Source organism: Adiantum capillus-veneris, chromosome 12 (genome assembly GCF_014529385.1).
Source record: "Adiantum capillus-veneris isolate H3 chromosome 12, ASM1452938v2, whole genome shotgun sequence".
Lineage (NCBI taxonomy): Eukaryota > Viridiplantae > Streptophyta > Polypodiopsida > Polypodiales > Pteridaceae > Adiantum > Adiantum capillus-veneris.
Genome location: NC_140942.1, coordinates 158,746,722 through 158,761,851, shown reverse-complemented (window position 1 = coordinate 158,761,851; position 15,130 = coordinate 158,746,722). Strand labels below are relative to the sequence as shown.

At 40.3% G+C, this 15,130-nt stretch overlaps 1 protein-coding gene across 2 annotated transcripts in view; it reads right to left on the bottom strand.

Annotated features, from left to right (window-relative positions):
- Positions 1–804, bottom strand: part of LOC147446766 (zinc finger CCCH domain-containing protein 37-like) — a 92,877-nt gene extending 92,073 nt beyond the window's left edge. For both annotated transcript variants that reach the window (XM_086525943.1, XM_086525944.1), the window contains exon 1: positions 526–804. In XM_086525943.1, coding sequence (XP_086382069.1) covers positions 526–763 — 238 coding nt within the window. In that variant the 5' untranslated portion in view covers positions 764–804. The remainder of the gene's footprint in view (positions 1–525) is intronic.
- Between the last annotated feature and the right edge of the window lie 14,326 nt (positions 805–15,130).

Genomic DNA, 15,130 nt, shown 5'->3' with positions numbered 1-15,130 from the left:
AATTATGAAAAATGACAGGGGGAACAAGGAAAATAATAGTCATACAATACCGCAATGTTAATTACCGATGTAGAATGACCATCATACAAGGAAAGGGGTCAACATATATTGTAATACGATGACACGCATTATCCAGCAAGTCCGCGTAGTAATAAAGGTACCAATGCAGCAGCAGAACAACAAATGTGTCAGACATTTACCCGAACTACTAGTTGAACCAAGAGAAATTAGAAATTAACAAAGGAAAAACTTAACAGGTCCTTCACAATGCAAGATGCGTAAGTGTTTGGATGCGATAAACCAGGGAACACTTAGAACGCATACACTTGACCATAAAAAAATTTAAGCATACACTTGACCATAAAAAAAATTATGTCTCGGCTGGTGAAAGTCTAAAATACTTACCGTGAAAGTCTAAAATACATCCCAGACTTCAGGATTAGATGACCCACGGGTATGATGGAAAAGAACAAGTATGCTCACACAAGCAGTGACAATTATGGAGAGGAAGAGAGAGCTGCATACCTTCATCTCCTGGGCGCTTAAGGTTTGAGAAGAAAGGATCAATCTGCTGCCAAGAAACACCGGGGGGGGCCATAGGGGTGTATGATCCGTAGACAGAAAGAGGGTCAGCAACGTAGGCAGCAGCAGGAGCGTACGAAGCAGAGGTAGCGGTCGCACCACCTGCTGCCACCAGCGGTGGCGCGAGGCCTGCATAGCTGGCGGAGCTCCCGCCTGTCTGATACAGCGACGCCATTCCCATTCACTCTTTCGCTAAGCGAAAATTTGGCGGGTCTCTTGTATTCATAAATGAGCAAGCCGACTGTAGATGTAAATGTAAATGTTAAACACTATTAAAAAATCATTTATTTTATATTATATTTTATATTGATCAACCTTATCTTTCTTTTCTTTTTTTGGCTTGCCCAAAGGGCAAAGGCTATAGAGATGGCTTCTCTTTTTTTGCTGACTAATTTGTTTTGTTCATTTTGTGGGTTTATATCAAGAACCACTCCCTAGCATGATCAAAGTGGTTGGGAATGTGGCCACTTTCCGAACAAGATGGGTATCCTAAGGTTCTATTGGGGAAGCGGGCAGTGGTGGATTCTCTGTGCGCGAGTCACCCACGGCGGTGCTGCACCCCGTGGAGGTCCCCATCGCTATTGCTTGGGTTGCAGACGTTTTTACAAACAACTAGCAAAGTCAATCTCCACTCGTGATTGTGTCATGGTTCACCACTCACGTATTGAAGCCATTGCAGCATTTGGGATTCAGCCGAACAACAGAAGCCGTCCTTCAAGGCTAGCACTCAACTACACAGGGCCATAACATTTTCGCATTTTGCAAGTTCTACCAACTGTTTTGCTGAACTTTTTATGCTTCACGTTACTCGTTTTTTCAGCTTGCTATGCTTTTGGCTGTGTTTTTCCACCCCTTGCGTAGCGCAACCCTAAACCGGCGAACTTGCAGGCGGATGTGGTTTTCCTGCCGAGGAAGCACTTGGTTTAGGTAATGATTTGCTTGCTTAGCTGATTTTTGTTTCGGGTGTACATTTGAACCTACTTTAATGCTCTCGTGATGGAACTCTTGTGAACCTAGCGGAGTTAGTGCACCGAGTCCCCATCTTCTGTCCCCTCCTACCCCCCTTTCGTCATTAGCTTACTCAAGTTGATCTCGTCATCTGCACCGGAGACCAACAGTGAGGCTAAAGACATGAGGCATTATGTTAGGGTTTCACATCCTGCAGATTTGTGCTTCCGTCATGCTGCCCAATTCTAGTTTCGTGATTATGTTTCTCGGCTTCATCTTGTCCAAAATGGCATTTGCAGTTTATTTGAACGCGCGTCAGGCTAATTAGCACTCTAATGTCTCACGATGATGTGTGCAGCTTGGTTCGGAGATTGCAAACAGTCATTCGATTCGGATATGGGTCGGGCTCAGGTGGGATTTGGTGGTGCATTGTCTTGTGATGAGAGTGAAGAGTACCTTTGGCAGTAGCAATTGCAAAATCATCCTTGCTCCCATGCCTCATCCGGATTGTTGCTTTCGTGCTAGCACTTGTCACATATGCTGAGAATGAGTAGCAAAAGGCCTACGTTGTTGCATATTTTGTTAATGTGGGATAGGGTTCGGGTTAGATATAAGCTCATGGTTGTGTGCCAAGTTTTTGCTTGTGTGCATAGCGGTTTTTGTTTTGCTTGCCAGGGCAATCAAACAAATAAAGCTTTTTGGTATGCTATGTTCACTTTGGTACGAGGGGGGGATTTGCGATGATGTCTCGTTTATTTCCTGGACATCTTTAGATGCTTCAGATGAAAAGAGAGAAGACTGAGCAAGCTTTAGATATTGGTACGATTCGGAATACAGGATAAGCTGTGATGATGAGCACATGCCTATTATGGATTCATGTCCATTATTTGGTTTTATTCGTAGAGCTTATGCGATTGAAAATTCCGATGTTTTTCTAGGAGTGGAATTGAAATCCTTTTGCCCAAGATAAGATCTTTGTTATATTAATGCAATGGCGAACTTTATTTATGTTTGGAACTTTGCGGGAAGTATCGTGGATGGGTTCGCATGATGCGATGTTTAATTTTATTCGTCTTTGTCTAGCTTTGTGTCACGTGGTTGATTTTATGTGGATTAGTAGTAAAAAATTACCCAAGCTTTTGAATTTTACTTTATTGTTGCAATTTATCCGTGTTACTTTTCCTTTAAATTTAAGGTAGTGTTAAAAAGCTTAAGGCATATAAAATTCCCAAATTTTGAAAATGCTATTGGCCATCTTAGCACAACAAGTATTTTAAGAATGGACTCTTTATAATCATACACTCCTGGGAATATCACATCTATTCAGAAAGAGTGCAATTAAAATTAAATTGTGCAATTCAGAAAGAGTGCACTCTTATGTTGTGCTAAGAAAAAAATTATTAAATGATTATTCCCTGCTCACTCATTTATTATAACATATAACTCATACTTATTATTTTTACTCTCTGTCCATGTTGAATTTTAGACAACTTTCCTCTATTTTTGAGAATTCTCGTAATAAAAATTAAATTACTTGATATTTTCATGATTCCAAGATTCTAAAGTTATCAAGAGAACTAAAAAAAATATCTTGAAAAATGTTTAATCTTGAAAAAGAAACGTGAAGTGCTATTTCCCTTTTCTCTCCTTCATAATAACATACTGCTCTCACTTATTATCACTAGTGTTTACTCAGGTTGTCCTTGCTGAACGTGAGACATTTACTCTCCTCATCATCATAGAAACACACAACCTTTATCTATCTTCTCTCCCCCTTCTCCTATATAACCAATACTCTTATGTGCAATGACTGTGCTATTCCACAAGCTTAAAGTCTCTTTGCCGAAAGCTTTTTGTGTTTAGTAAGGTTGCCTTCACCTACTTCAATGGATATCCCTATGGATGGTTAGTACATGCATTTTTTGAGCCGTGATTAGCTTGAGCATTTGACCTAGAGCATTGACATGAGCAATTTTGTGTAGATGTAAGCTTCAATGATTTTTCATTGGTTGAGCCAGTGGCCTTAGAATCACCCTCGTTACTCAATGAAAATCTTGAGAGTTGCAATACAGCTACTATTGTTTCACCTTTAGCTCGAAGTAAAAATCGATCGTCCGAAAGTTCTCCGCTTTGCAAAAAACTCAGCCTTAGAGGAAAACTGAACAAAGCTTCATCTTTAGCCATTAAAAAGGCTTTGATTTCTGTTAGAGGTAACATTAATTGTTTGTTTATCTTGATTAGACTCAAGTCCATGACTTTCACTAATGCTTTTTTTAAGGTAAAGCTTCTAGGTGTTTGGCAGATTCCTTGTTCTCATCTTCTTTGTTTAAGAACATAGAGGAAGGCAAAGAGGAGCCTAATGCTAAATCTTTCAACTCACAGTTGGCCATAACCCCTGTCTTACAAAATTTGGCTATTTCTGAATTGTCCAAGACTGCAAATTTTAGATTTGCTCTAGAAGGGAAAGTTTTATGTAAGTATGGAACTTACAAAATTCCCAAGTCTAAGTTCGGTAGATACATGCGTGTTGATCTTCTTGACAAGGAATCTGGGCCATACAGTAATCTTTGTTGTGACTAAGATCTACCTCTCAAAGTTTGTTGAAGCCTTTGGTCTTCATGACTTTGTGCGAGTTGAGGGGGCATGTGTAAAAAGGGTTGTCGAAGGACGGGGGTACTTGCTTGTGGGCTTTGTATACGGATGCCACCACATTGGTTGTCAAAGCAAAGCCTTTTGATTGTTGTCTCCACCTTTATCCAGAGCAAAAAATCAAAGAGTTGCTCTCTCAAAGTGCAAGTACTGCTGAATTTGTTTCAACAGTTGCATTTATTGTTGTCAAAATAGAGAATGCAGTTAGAAGCGATAGCACTCCTAGTTTTCGATTAACTGTGGTGGATGGACCGTCAACAAGCGATCAAGTGTGAGTCTTGACCAAGCTTTTATGCAACGCGTTTGTATCTTTCCTCATGTTTGTACCTTGATAGCACCTTCTCTTTGTCCCAACGAGGTGGCTTGACTATCAGCTTATGGTAAATGAAGTGCAAGAAAACGGATACTACTCTTGCTATAAGGACATGGGTCCTACGGGCAAAGCCATCGGCACAGCCGGACAGTGTGTACGGTAGAGGGAGGCTATAAAATATCACGGTTCACACACATTACCACCACCCTTTCACTGGTGTCCGAGCTATTTTTGGGAAAGGGGAAGAGCGGGTTGCATGTGCATGCGATGCGCCGCTTCTCTCCCACGATCCGCAGATAGCTACGTCTCTGTTGTACAACAAAAAGAAGGCAGGCACAATTTTATGTGTGCAGCTCGCAAAGACAGACAATGACAACAGACCGGAACAGCCCCACCTAGCCCTCCACAACGCACGACCAAGGCAGGCGACGAAGGCAAATTCGACCGGCACCGAGGCTTCGAAGGCTCCATTGGCTGCGGCGTAGGAAGGCCCTCTTAACCCTTGCATGAAGGAGGGGTGAACCCACCCCATGAGGTAAGAGGCCATCACTCTATCATAAAGCTATTGAGCCTTATTGTGTATAACAAGGAAAGATATCATACTTGTGTTGACAACAAAGCTAGAAGGAAAGGGAAAGCTTTAAACTTCAAGGAAGTAGTTTCACCCTTCCTTTTCACTTCTTCAAGGAAGGTAAGTTTTCCTTCAAAATTCTTTTTTCCTGAAGGAGGTAGCTTCAAAGTAAACAAGAGCCTTCACAAAAACGACAAGTTTTTGTGAAGATCCACAAAGGTGTTCTTATGACGAACGACATGTGAAGCGCTACAATTTTTGCAAGGCGAGGTTTGCATGCGACGCAAATTGCCGAGTATAAAAAACGCAAAGACTTCGAGCTTTACAAGGTACAAGTTGACGTTTTTTTCTCTCTCTTTATATTAGTGTGTGTTTACCATGGCCAGTGAGCATATCCCACCTACGCACACTTTTGATTTTGAGCACATAGACCAAAATCAAGGCACCATGCGTGCTGCCGACACTAATATGCATTACGATGATGATCCAGGAGATCATGGTCTTGTAGTGGCTTCTTTCAACACTTTGGAAAATCGTCAAAGCGTACTTGAACGCAACCTTTCTGCACTCAATGCAAATGTTACAAATCTTACTGAGCTACTTATGAAATTTATGAATTTACAGACTGCTCAAGGAGCCACAAGTAGCACGGTTCAAGGAAACCAAGCTCGCATGACTCAAGGAGTCCAAAACACAAGTGCTTCAGAAGATGCAGAAGGTAGCAATGCATTGCTTAAGAATATCACCATTCCAAAGTTTCACGGGGAAGAGCTTGATCGCAACAAGGATGCGGTCATTACGTTCTTACACAAATGGAGTGATATTCTTAGATTGAGACACACCCCGGATATAAAGACGTCTATGGAAACAAGTTTATCTATTAAAGGCAAGGCCTATTAGTGGTGGATGACATTTCCAATAGATGCTCGTCCTTTGTCTTGGGCTGCGTTTCAATATTATTACTTCAAAGAGTTTTTGGACTCCAATGAAGAAGATAAGAATGGCATGGGATGCATGCCACATGTCTGGCCTCTCTCTCACACACTACCTTTTGAAGTATCGAGTAATCATATTAAGACTAGAAGGTCTATATGAATTTCAAAAGATACGGGGTTTTAATAGGGGTCTTGATAAACACTATCATCTTCATGTCAAGATCCAACATCCAAAAACTTTGGAAGAAGCCATCGTTCATGCCCAAAGATATGATGATGACCAAGAGAAGAAGGGAGATGTTCCCTACTCTAAGAACAATTTTGCTAAGAGCCAATGGCGAGGTAGATCTCCCACACGTTCCGAGAGGAATAAAAAACAATCTACCTCTCCACGCCCACAAGAGGCTAAGAAGCATACGCAATCACGAGATACTCCACGTGGGTCTCTTAGTATTGCTGATTTTGAGCGTGCAAAGAAACACAATTTGTGTTTCAGATGTCTTTCGTACCAACACAACAAGAAGGATTGTCCTCTTTTGCAAGGCAAAGAAAAGGCCATGCGTACGGTGCAACGCCTCACATTAGATTCATCTCCTAAATATTTTGATGTAGAGGTTCTTCATATGGAAGGAAAGCACAAGTGTTGTGTGCCTGCTTCAATGTGGCAACCCACCTAATTTGGCCCCCATGATTTGATTCGCATGCATGGCACTATTAATGGAAAATGTGTGTTGGAATTAGGGTTGCAAGAAAACATACAGAGCTTGGAGAAGACAAAGAAAGCTCAAGGCACACAATAGTGTGTTACTTAGTGTGCAATGGAAAGATAGATAGCCCTAGAGTGACGGGCGTATATACAATGCACGGGGGAAAAACCTCCTAAAGAGGGAAAAAATGCCCCGGCGGTCCTAGTGTGTTCATACACATCACTACCACATGTATAGGGCAACAATCCCCCTCTGGAGTGATGTGGTGAACGAGAGCTGGCACTTGAGTAAAGGGAAGTGCCATGCCTTGAGGACATGATCATTTCACAGAGGGGAGTAAGCCCAAAGCTTTGTGGAAAGCTTCGAGCTTCTCATGAGACAATGCCTTTGTGAAAAGATCTGCAAGGGTTGTCTTGTGTTGGCACATAAGCCAGCCTGATCTCTCCTGCTGAGAGCCTCTCCCTGACATAGTGGTAATGCACCTCAATGTGCTTTGTGTGAGCATGAAAAACTGGGTTCCTCACAACTGCCAATGCCCTCTGACTTGACTATCAGTGTAGATAGTGTTGGCAGTGTCTTGTCCAACACCCAAATTAGCCATAAGGCGTTTGAGCCATACACACTCAACCATAGCTGTGAAGACTGCCTTGTACTCAGCCTCACAACTCGAAGTGGCCACAATAGGTTGCTTCTTGCTCAACCATGATATACATGAACTGCCAAGCATGAAACAAAAGCCACTTGTGGACACTCGCGTGTCAAAACAACCAGCCCATTATGAGTCTAAAAAAGCATGTAAGACTGGAGGCAATGATCCCCCCTTGGGATAAAACAAGCCAAGATGTAAAGTGCCACTGAGGTAGCGGGCGGAAAGTCCTCTTGACAGCTTGCCAATGCTTAGCCCCTGGACTATGTATAAATATGCTGACCTATGAGACTGCAAACTAAATATCCAGCTTCATGTTGCATACATAAATGAGGCATCCAACAATAGTTTGGTAAAGAGTAACATCTGCAGGATCACCAGCATCATGAAGACTCAATTTTAAACCTGTTTCCATGGGGGTGGCAATAGGTTTCCAATCCTCAAGTCCAAACTTACATAGCAATGTCTCTATGTAACTTTTCTCATACAAGGCAATACTACCATCACACTGCTTAAACTGTATGCCCAAGTCATGATCCAACAATCCCAAATCTTTAATCTTGAAAGTAGCATTCAAATCAACCTTAAATTTAGCAATATGTCTCTCATTTGGTCCAATGATCAGCAAATCATCAACATAAAGAAACACAATGAGAAGTACATCACCCTCACGCTTTACATACAATGGGCTTTCTATTGGACTGTTATGAAAGCCTCATTTACCAAATGAGTGTCAGCTTTCTCATACCAAGCATGAGAAGATTGCTTCAACCCATACAAAGCCTTCTTACATATGCACACTTTGTCCTCTTGTCTTTTCTTGACAAAACCGCTAGGCTACGTTACATAAACTTCCTCAAATATGTCACCATTCAAGAAAGCAGTAACAATGTCTGATTGATGTACATCCCAACCAAAATGAGCTTCCAATGCACATAGAAAACGAACAGTAGTCATATGACAAGTGGAAGCAAAAGTTTCTTCATAATCTATGCCTTTTTGCTGTTGCGCATAGCCTTTTGCAACAAGTCGAGCCTCATGGCATTCAACCTCACCATCCGGCTTGCGTTTCAACTTGTAAACCCACTTTGTAGCAATGGCCTTTTTGCTAGGAGGCAAATCACATAAAGTCCACTTGTCATTTTCTATAAGTGCATCATATTCTGATTGCATGGCAGCCATCCAATTTTTTCATTTCTGTGCTTCATCAAAAGACAAAGGTTCCTCAACATCACGTAAGCTAGACACAGCCAAGGCATAACAATCAGATGCATAAGATGCATGGCTAGAGCCTGAACGAGTATGACTAGACAAAGGTGCATCCAATTTACTATCACACAATGTATGCACCAACCATTTTGGCATACCTCTAGCTTGCTCATTTTCAGCCCTTTCCTCATCAAGTACATCATGAACATTTGCATCAATAATAGGCTGATCTGTAACATTTTTGAGAACCCCCACAGGTTGTACATTTGCCTCATTGGAATTTACATTCAAACTTCCACCACTGAAAAGAGGCAACAAAGTGTCATAAATGTCATGTGAGCTTACATTACTGTCCCTAGTACATGACAGCAAGGGCTGAACAGAATCTTCCACAAACACTACATCCCGTCAAACCAGAATACGCTTTGTTTGCGGATGATACAACCCGTAACCTTTGCTTTCAGCACTCTAATCAACAAAAATACATTTGACAGCCTTATCCTCCAATGTTCTGCGCCGTGTTCGGGGCACCAAAGCATATGCCAAATAGCCAAAAATATGCATGTGCTCAATAGAAGGCTTTCTATCATGCCATGCTTCATATGGAGTAATAGACTGCAAAGCATTTGTAGGACACCTGTTAAGTACATAAGTGGCACACATGATGGCCTCAAGCCAAAAATAATGTGGTAAAGCTTGACTTTTAATCGTACATCGAGCCATTTCCGTAAATGATATGTTTTTCCTCTCAATTACACCATTTTGCTGAGGCGTATAAGGCACTGTACATTGGTGTTTTATCTCATGATTAGCCAAAAATGCATTAAATTCATGAGACATATACTCTCCCCCTCGATCGGAATGGAGGGTGCCCATAGTACATTTTGAGACATTTTCAGCCATAGCTAGAAATCGTTTGAAGCACATAAAAACTTCAGACTTCGCTTTAAGCGGAAATACCCATGCATGCCTCGAGTAATCATCAATGAAAGTCACAAATACAAGTAATTTGCCCAAGGACGGAGTTTGCATGGGCCCACAAACATTGCTATGCACAAGCTGCAACCTGCATGTGGCCCTAGCTGCATTTTACCCAAAATACAGCCTTCACAAACATGTTTGACAGGTGCATATCAACTTTTTGCAAATGCAGCAAACTGGAAAAATTTAGATGACCATAAACGTGCATGCCACAGTTTTGCATCTGAAACAACCCTTGAATCTGCAACTACATTTGAAAAATTTTGTCCACACTTGTCATACAAAGTGAGCTTATACAGCCCACGGCACAAAAGACCAGATGCAACAATTTCATCATCAAAACTAAGATCATGAATTGTACATCTGTCATCCACAAATTTGACTACAAGTCCAAGTCTAGCAAGTGCGGATACAGACAAAAGATTCTTCTTGATCCCAGGTACATAAAGTGCATCGACAACTGTGAAGGAACTACCATTTGCAACAGTAACCACAATCTTTCCAACTCCTTGAACCGGATAAGAGGCATGACACAAGTGATTGAATTCCCATGAGGGACAGACTCGAGAGAGGTGAACAATTCAGGATGTGAGGTAATGTGCTTTGTAGCCCCACTGTCGAAATACGACACATGTGAATCTGCAGCAACTGACATGCATGCATCATGGACAGCAGGATTGTAAGTGCACTCTGCACTAAAAGCCCATTCTCCATTATCATCAGCATCACAATCTCCTTTCACAGAAGACTAGAACACTGCTTGATCAAGTGATCATTAGCTTTAAGTTAATGGTAACACATCTTCTTTTTGCCCTTATCGCCAAAATTTCCAAACGAATTGCTGCCAGCAAAAGCATTAGGAACAAAAGTTTTGCCACTCGCAGCAGAACCATAAGAAGTGGCTGCATTGTTGTTACCATCCTTTCTTTGAGAAGCAATAAAAGCTTGTTTAACTGCACGCTGCCTAGTCCTGTTTTCTGGAAAGTGACTCTGCAACAACAATGTGCATAATGCATCAAACTTGACAAATTCAGGATTTCCTAGGGTCATAAGTCTCCAAGTACTAGCAAAAGTCTTGTAAGAATCTGGTAAGGCATCAAGAACAGTTTGCACAAGGGAATTGTCTGAAATGACTTCACCTGCAAAAATAAGTTGCTCATTGACACCAACAAGGAAAGTGTCCATATCATCTTCCTCATGCATAATCTTCGGATCCAGCTCTTTATGCAGCAAAGCAATTTTAGCCTCATTGCGGCTTGCATAAAGACCTGCTAGAATATCCCAAGCCTGTTTTACAGATTTTGCTGAGCGAATGTGAGAAGTAATGGTGCGCTTCACAGACAACGCAATCAATGCATGAGCTTGCGCATCCTTTATATCCCAACGAGCTTGTTCTTCCATAGGCAAAATAACTCTAATAGCAGCAATCTTTGCAGCAAGACCTGCAACATCCTCTACATGGCCTACATCCTCAGAACCAGGACGTACATCAATGTCCTGCACAATATTCTAGATGCCCTTTGACACAAGAACATGTTGCATCAGGTAATCCCACATAGGGTAATTATCCCCATCGAATCTGTCTGCAGCAAAGCGAACATCTTGAACACATCTGTGTTGTTGTCAGCCATGGAAAATGCCTGCACCTGATGTGAAAACTGCCCAAAACGAGGAGAAACTGAGTAAGACCAGCACATGCTATATAGCACAACCCGCAGTAGATTGTATGGGACCTATTATGCAGTAATTGGTGCTGACAAAAATTTTGCACAAAATGACAGAATTGCCTGTCCAGACTTGGTTGTAGTGGAAACGGAGGTCGAAATGAGCTCGAATCAGAAATCTAAGCAGATTGAGCTCTATGAGCACGCCCTAAATTTTTGTCGACTTGTGAACGCTCGCCAAAGCTCACAGAAATCGAAGAAAGTGAGCAGGGGTGTGCTGGAGCTATTGGCGACTAAGCCTAGGAGGACACAACCTGCTCTGATACCAATTGTTGGAATTAGGGTTGCAGGAAAACACACACAGCTTGGAGAAGACAAAGGAAGCTCAAGGCACACAATAGAGAGTGTGTTACTTAGTGTGCAATGGAAAGATAGATAGCCCTAGAGTGATGGACGTATATACAATGCACGGGGGAAAAAACTTCCTACAGAGGGAAAAAATGCCCCGGTTGTCCTAGTGTGTTCACACACATCACTACCACATGTATATGGTAACAACGTGTTTGTATTTTAGTGGATGATGGTGCAACTCATAACTTCGTGAACTATAAGCTAGTCAAGAAATTGAAGCTTCATAGACTCCCTGCTCCCACAAGTATGTGGTAGAGTAGGTGTCTGGGAATGATAAAGAAGTATGGGACACAGTAGTTCAAGGGGTTGAGCTTATTGTTGAAGATCATATGATGACCCTTGACTTTCAAGTTATGAACATGGACCGTGCTGATGTAGTTTTAGGACGGAAATGGTTGCATGGTTTAGGAAACACATTTCACAATAGTTATGAACACAACTCCTTATCCTTTATGGCCAATGGTAAACATGTGATTTTGCTTGGTGAGAAAAAAATACCATCTTCACCTCTTATATGTACAACCGAGCTTTCTATTTTACAAAAAGCAGATTTAATAGATGAAGTCTTTTTGTGTTACTACTTGTCTCCAAGTCTTGTGAATTCTCAAGAGCAAAGTGCTGTGAATTCTAATAATGGTATGCAAAGTGCAAAGAATTCTAATGATAAGCAAAGTGATAACAATTCTAAAGAGCAAAGTGCTCTCACTTTTGATTCTATTGAGCAATGTGCAACTGTTGTAAAACAAACATTACAGGCAAGATTCTCCATCCCAACATAGCTCTAGTTTACTTTCTCCTTTTGCACGGCAAAAGCTGACTCACTTACTCACGAAGTATAGTAATGTATTCTCAAGTGATTTACCGCCGGGTTTACCCCCTACAACACCTTATTGGAGAGTTTGGGAATTTCCTAATTCCCACTTTTGAATTGGGGTGAGGTTTTGACCATGAGAACATAAATTGTGACCATTTTTTGTCACAAATGTGATGATTACTATGCAAAAAAGTCCATTATTATTGACAATGAATTTTCAAAAGTAGTGGACCTACCCAGCAAGAAGGAAATGCAATCATTTAAAGTGAACAAATCAAAAATCGTAAAGGACATCCACATATCATGGTCCTAGTGAAATAAACAAATCAAACCTTCTCCTTGGTTAGCTTCAATGCTATAGCACAGTAATAGATTTACATAAAACATTTTGAAGCCTTTACCAAAAAAATGTACCACAAACTTTTACTTGGAATATCACATGCTATATAATGCATACTAGGTCTTGAAAATGTGCAAATACCACTACCTACACATTTTTGGGTGACAACTTCCTTTGTACTAGGTCTTGATTCTAGAAGGTAGACTTTGATAGCTATAAGAGCAACTTTTTATAGTAGTTGGTGTTCAATAGTCAAATAGAAAATGGGTACTTAACCAAGCAAGTTGATAAATGTTTAGTTTATACAATTTCTATATGACCTTACTTCACCATATACGTGATGACTAAAGTTGTATGGTATTACACAAGAAAACATTTCAAAGAACAACTTGAACATGGAGTATCTATATGCTTTTTTATACTTATATTATGAGATGCCAGTGTGCCACTCATAATGCTAGTGATTCGTGTTATATCAAAATATATGTGCATTCATGTTGCTTCAATTTTGCATATGATTGTTCATTTCAATAGACACTTACACAAAGCTTTAATATTTAGGTGCATGGAGATAATGTCAAGATAGAACACTATTTTAAGATTATTCCAAGCTCATGTGAAGCTTTTTCAGATTGGATAAACATAAGGAACATTAAACTTGAAGTTTAAATATGAGCTTACATATTGTTTCAATAGATCGAGTCTTATCACAATGAAGAATGTGACTAGCATCAAACCAATATTGGTTTAGACACAGGCCAATACCTTGACATATACCATTGTTGTGAAACTTGAATTCTCAAAAGTTTATTGTCTGCTTTAATGACTAAGAGATGTTAAACATGCCATATTTTTAAAATTTTTGTTACTTTCCCATAAAAAACCCCTTTTTGTTTCCTCCGCAAATATATAATCGCCAAAAAAGTCTTAATACATGACATTTAGTGTTTGATGTCAAATTTTGAGTTGAAGCACTTGCAAATCGCTCTTGAAAGACAAGATACACTTTTACAAGAAAAAGCACAATGAATAGATTTTCTCCATAACAATGGTGGTGTTTAGAAACACAAACAGAATATCCTTTAAAATCCAAAGTAGAGAGTTCTTAAAACATTCGTTTCTTTCTGTTGCAAACATATGATGCATGACATGTATGTGTGCTTTAGTGATTGACTCAATCATAGCTTCAAATGCGACAATTTTTTGGTAATTTTAACTCACTTCTAAAAGAAACATGTGTCCTCACATCCACATACAAATGTAGATTAATGGAAACTATATTTCAAGGTAGGACTTAGACCTCTCAACTTATCATAATGTTTAGAAACACGAATGATTTCTATCATTTACTTGGACTCAAGATATACATAGTACTCTAGTTGTAAACAATGTTTGCTGACTAGTAAGATTTTATAAGAATTACAAATAGGGCCCTTCAATGATTTCTTCAAGGAGAGGAAAAAGAGCGAGAGGACAAAGAGAGAGGAAACCTAAGCATAAAATTAGACAAAGAGGAGCAAGGAAATTTGAAGGGATCATATTATAGTAATGTATTAAAGGACTTTGATACGACTTATATCCCATATAGTTGCTATAAATAGAGGTAAGGAGAGGGAGGTCCGAGGCTTAAAGAGATGAGGGTTGAAAATTCAAGTAGTTATTACAAAAAAAATGTGAAAGACATATAAGAAACCTCTTAGATACCATATTATCAATCTGAAAGACCTTGTAGGAATACTCTCAAATATGCAAATCATCAAGTTGAGAGGGTTATGGTATCATTAAAGTCAAAAGAAATTTGAGCATTCTATTTTCTTGCCACTATGTTTATAACATAGTGAAGATTTGACATGAACTCGATTTTAAGTTTTGCAAGTTGTTTTACTATGACCAATGTGCACATGTCTTATGTACATGATTATACATCTTATGAAGCATTTTCATTCTGCCAAATTTGAGTCTTTGAATGACAAGGTTGCAAGTTTTCTCATCATAAGGGCAATACAAACAAGGGGGACACAAAGAGAGATGGATTGGGGGGGGGGGGGGGGGGGGGGGGGGGGGGGGGGGGGGGGGGGGCAAGGTACAAATGGCATATAGCTTTCATGTTCGTGCTCACAATAATATGCCACTATAGATGTGCCTTGGATGGGCCAAATTGTCTTCTAGAAAGCCTTTGAATTTGGCACTTTGGTCAACGTTTGCAATCTCAAAATTAGTAAATTACTTGTGAGTAGTTTTAAGGGGGGGGATTGGGAAGCTTGAGACCTCAAACCTAGTTTTCTCTTGGGGTAACTTGAAGAGGGCCCCATGTTGATGGGCATCTTTATGTCATATTATCTCATGGGAAGACTTCATCT